Source organism: Volvox carteri (genome assembly GCF_000143455.1).
Source record: "Volvox carteri f. nagariensis unplaced genomic scaffold VOLCAscaffold_121, whole genome shotgun sequence".
In the NCBI taxonomy this organism is placed as follows: domain Eukaryota; kingdom Viridiplantae; phylum Chlorophyta; class Chlorophyceae; order Chlamydomonadales; family Volvocaceae; genus Volvox; species Volvox carteri.
Genome location: NW_003307664.1, coordinates 3,298 through 8,050, shown reverse-complemented (window position 1 = coordinate 8,050; position 4,753 = coordinate 3,298). Strand labels below are relative to the sequence as shown.

The 4,753-nt window shown below is 58.1% G+C and overlaps 1 protein-coding gene across 1 annotated transcript in view; it reads left to right on the top strand.

Moving 5' to 3' along the window:
• The window catches only part of VOLCADRAFT_100483 (uncharacterized protein), a gene marked incomplete at both ends in the record, with an annotated part of 9,556 nt that extends 5,044 nt beyond the window's left edge, over positions 1-4,512 (top strand). The window contains 11 exons of the mRNA XM_002959055.1: positions 33-293; positions 920-991; positions 1,121-1,181; positions 1,397-1,425; positions 1,612-1,727; positions 1,845-2,235; positions 2,416-2,449; positions 2,683-2,786; positions 3,103-3,170; positions 3,673-3,832; positions 4,483-4,512. Coding sequence (XP_002959101.1) covers positions 33-293; positions 920-991; positions 1,121-1,181; positions 1,397-1,425; positions 1,612-1,727; positions 1,845-2,235; positions 2,416-2,449; positions 2,683-2,786; positions 3,103-3,170; positions 3,673-3,832; positions 4,483-4,512 — 1,326 coding nt within the window. The remainder of the gene's footprint in view (positions 1-32; positions 294-919; positions 992-1,120; positions 1,182-1,396; positions 1,426-1,611; positions 1,728-1,844; positions 2,236-2,415; positions 2,450-2,682; positions 2,787-3,102; positions 3,171-3,672; positions 3,833-4,482) is intronic.
• Between the last annotated feature and the right edge of the window lie 241 nt (positions 4,513-4,753).

Genomic DNA, 4,753 nt, shown 5'->3' with positions numbered 1-4,753 from the left:
GCCGTACCGCACGGCACTGCACCCCACCTCAGGTCAAGGTGATCGAGCCCCCCCCTGATGTGGACGTGGAAGCTCTTGCGGGTATGCAGCCGCGGGGGGACTCGGGCGCAACCCGCGGCGCGGTAGGGGGCGGGTCGGGGAGTGAGCGGCAGGAGAGGGCGGGAGAGGAGGCCGAGGAGGAGCGCCTGGCAGAGCTGGCAACCGCTGTACGGCAGGCGCAGATGCGGGAGCTGGTCCGCAGCGCCCGAGAATGTGCCGTACTGACCACGCTGAGTCATCCTTCCATCGTCCAGGTAGGTCAAAGAGGAGGGAATGGGGGCGGGGAGGGGGGGAGGGGGAGGGGGAGGGGAGGGGAAGCGGGAGGGGGAAGGGGCGGGGAAGGGGGAGAAGATGGAGAGGGAGGGGGAGGGTTGGGGTTTCTACCGCCTCGTAACCCCCCCCCACATACACCCACTCGCCGCCCCAAGCACCACACCCGGACAACTAACCCCACTATCCCCCCAACCTCCCATACTCAGCGGAGGGCCTTTTCCCGCATGACACCATCACCCCTTCACTGTTTTTTACCACCACCACCACCACTACCGCCAACCCATCCATCTATCCATGCAATCCCCATCAGCTCGTTACCCGCCACCACCACCCGCCACCCCACCTTACCTGCAATCAACCCACCACGTACGGAACCCGTCGAATGCGGGAACCTGCGAAGCCGCATTCAAACCCCCAACACCAGCATTGGAGGGAAAGCGAAGGGGGAGACAAGGCAATTAGGGAACGGGCGGGAGGGGAGACGAAATTAGTTGGGAACACATAGAAATCGGGCTGGAGGCGGTTGGGGCCATGATAAGGCCTGCGACCCGTCGCGGCGTGTGTTGTCCCCCCTCCCCTCCGCACCCTCATGTTGCTTGTGTCGCAGCTCTCCCATCCCATCAAGTCAATCGGCTGCGAGCGCCCCCTCGCAGCGGCTGTGACCACCCCCGCCCTCCGTGTCTTGCTGCAACTGCTGCTGCTACTGCTGATGCTGCTGCAGGTTTATTCGTACCACACTCGCGTGCAAGTGATTTCGGGGGAGGGACCCGAGGGACTGCCACGACTGGTGCCGGTGCCGCCTGGAGAGGGCGGGGAGGCGACTGGTGGGTTTAGGGTTGTGCCGCTTGGAGAGGGCGGGGAGGCGACTGGTGGGTTTAGGGGTGTGGCGCGTGTGTGTGGGGGGGAGACACAGGGGGATGTGAAAGGACTGACATCAGGCCCCCATACCTACCGGATAGATCCCGGCCTCGGTACGGAGTTACAGTTTAAGCCGTACGGATAAAACCCTTCGTGTCATACTTCATCGCCTGACCTTCCCTCCTCCCCTCTCCACCTCCCTCCACCACTGCTTCTTCCGTCGCAGGGCCTCTTCATTCGGTCCTCATCATGGAGGTGAGGGAGCCCCGGGTCACACATGCATGTGTGTGTGGTAGCGGGGTCGGGGAGGTGGGGGTGGGGGTTTGAGAGCGCACGGAAGGCATCGCTTGGGCCCCAGGTGCGGGTGGCCCGGAGGTGAGCACCACTCACCCTTGCCTTAACTGCCGTACGTGTCCCATGTTGCCCCCAACCTCCCTGCAGCGTTGCGACCTGGGCTCTCTTGCCGATGCCCTGGACAACGGCATGTTCAAGAAGGCCATTATCGCGACAGCCAAGAGCCACAATGCCGCCCTCACACTCGCGGCACCGGCGGCCAAGTCCCCAACAGCAGCGGGAGGAGAAAGAGGAGGGAGAGGAAGCGGCGGGCCAACCCAGGGCGGCTTCAGCTTCCCCCCCTCCCCCTCCCCCTCTCCCTCCCCCTCACCGTGGGGCAGTGGTGGTGGCGGCAGCGCCATGCAAGCCATCTACCTGACTTTGTTAGAGCTGGCTCTGGCGCTGAGGCACCTGCACGCCATGAACCTTGTTCACTGCGACGTCAAGGTTGCCAACGTACTGCTCAAGTCGTCCTCCAGCGACCCACGGGGCTTCACGTGCAAGCTGTCCGACTTCGGGCTGGTCAACTTGCTGCGGACGGAGAGGGAGGAGGAGGGCGGAGCGGAGCAGGACGCCGAGCAGCAAGAGCCGGAGGGGCATGCCGGCAGGGAGGGCAGGAGGGCGGGTGGGGGCGCCTCGGCAAGTGGTGGAAGTGGAGGCAGCACGGCGGCGACGAGGCCGAGCTCGAGTGGACACCGGCCGTGGATGCGAAATGCAGATGCGGCGGGCACGGTAAGGGGGGTTGGTTGGGTTGTGTGTTTCGGGGGGTGATTGGTGGGTTGGTGGTATGTGTTCTTCATTGCTCATCAGTCCATTAGTCAGGCAGTTGGTGGTTAGGTAGTTGCCGACCTGGACGAGTCCATGATGTGTCGTGCCTCCCACTGCCCGCCTGCCGTACACACGCCTCCACAGGTCACCCATTTGGCACCCGAGTGCTTTGAACCAGGTACGGATGTACGGACATATGTACGGTTAAACAGGTCTCCCTGTCCTTCAGTTATTTCCCCTTGCATACAGATGCGGTCCACTGACTCGTTGTAATGGCTTCCCTGGCATCATTCTCCCCTCAGCAACACCTCCCGTTCTCCCCCCGCACACACACACGCACACACACTCTCCTCCCCCTGTCCCATGCATTCCATCCTCACTCCCCCCTTCCCCGGACTACTAACCCCCCAGATCGCAAGCTGGATGCGTCAGTGGACATTTACGCGTTCGGCATCGTGATGTGGGAGGTCTTCACACGCAAGCCACCCTATGCGGAGTTCGCACCCAACTTTGAGGTACGAGTTGTACGGCATCATTAGTAGTGTGACAGGACTGCAAGGCTGCACACAAATCCACATCGTCTGCTCACCACCAGGTTTCTGTCTCTACCTTTCACAACTATCCCGCGCCTTTGCTTTCGTCATCGTGATCATCATCATCATCATCATTTGGTACGGTTTATACATGCACACTCGAATTACACTTCCACACTGCAAAGGTGCAGAACCCCGAAATCTGAGATCCGTTGTCAAGTTCCATTCTAGCGCATCCATCCACGCTGACCCTCTTCCCTGAACTCTTCCACTTCCTTGACTGGCTCTGCCACCATAGGACTTGCCCGCACTCGTAGCGGAGGGACTGCGGCCCCGTTTCCCCTCCCACTGCCCCCATCACTACAGGTACGAACAGGACGTGTGTGTGTTGCGTGTATGTATGCATGTATGCATATATGTATGTGTTTAGAGCATTGAAATGCAGTGCAGTGCTGGACTACAGCGCAGTCTGGTTAGGATCTGTGTTTGTGGTTCATGGTTGGGGGTGCGTGACCCCATACGTGTAAAACTAGTTAGGATGCAGTCTTGTGACGGCTACAAGGGGACCCGGAGTACAGTGGGCTAAGCATCGGCGCGCGCGTATGTGTGTGTATGTATGTATGTATGTATGTATGTATGTATGTATGTATGTATGTGTGTCCTCCTAGTTTCTCTTTACTCTCCTTTTCCAACTCACACCCAACTTTTGACTACAGAAGAAACCCAAGTTCGATACTAGGCGCGAGCGTGTTTTGGTCTCCGAGTGTTGGAATGCGCTATGAGCCACAACTGTATATTTTGTTTTTGTTTTTAATTTTCGGAGCAAGTGCATATGTCCATGTCCCCATGTTAAATTGTTCGTTCGCAGGGCCCTCGCACACGCTTGCTGGTCGGCCGATCCCTTGCAGCGCCCCAACGCAGCGGCCGTAGTGGCTTGCCTACAGGGGTTGCTGGAAGGGGGGCTCAACGGCAGCGGAGGAGGAGCTTGTGGTTTCGGGGCCATGGAGAAGCACCGGTCACCGCGGTCGGTTGCAGCAGCAGCAGCAGCAGCAGCAGCAGGGGCGGCGGCGGTGGCGTCGTCGTCTAGCCATCAACATCTCCCGAGGTGAGGGGTGAGGTAAGGTGAGGTGAGGTTACGGTGTGGACTTTCGCGTCAGTAAAGCGTTGTGTCTGTTGGAAATCTCAGATCCCAACTGCGGTCTCCGGTTGCGTTTTTCGGTTGACGTGATTTCACGTGTTTGGCCTTCTGAAATTTAAATGTTGGGACACGTGTCTCTCGGTAGATCTGAAGCAGCCTGGGAGGTCCAGGGAGGAGGAATTGATGAAAGGGAGGAGGGGAGAGGCACGAGGCAACTGCTTGATGAAAATTTAAAGAAAAGCCGAACCTATGGCTTATGGTGGTTGTAATGATGCGGTTGTAATTGTGGTTGCGGTCACTGAGGAAATGATGAAGTACAGCAGGGGCAGGCAACGGTGCATTTATATATGTGTATTTCTGATAGTATTAATGATGCTAAAAGTTGTGGTGACGGCAATATCGACGCTAGCGGTGATGGTGATAACCTTATTTGCAGGTTAGCTGCGCGCGCCTACCATTATTATATACGTGTTTTTCGCTAAGGGAGCGTGTGACGGTAAAGTGTCAATAATGGCCCTAATCATGTTGCTGCGGCTGTAGCTGCCGCTGCTGCAGCCCACCTGCGCATGAGCTACCCAGCACTGGAATATATTCTTTGCAGAAACCCTAAGTACGGGCAAATAGTTGAGGCAAACAGCACGGCAAATAGTACGGCCTAATTGTACAGGCGAGTACGATTGGTACGTGATTTTGAACTCCTGCAAGGACACCCGCAGGGACTTTGCCGGCTGATGAAACGAGAGGATGTAGTTGTGTACCCCGTATGATGCCAGGGGGGAAAAGGTTGGAGAGGGTAGAGGATAAATTCGCA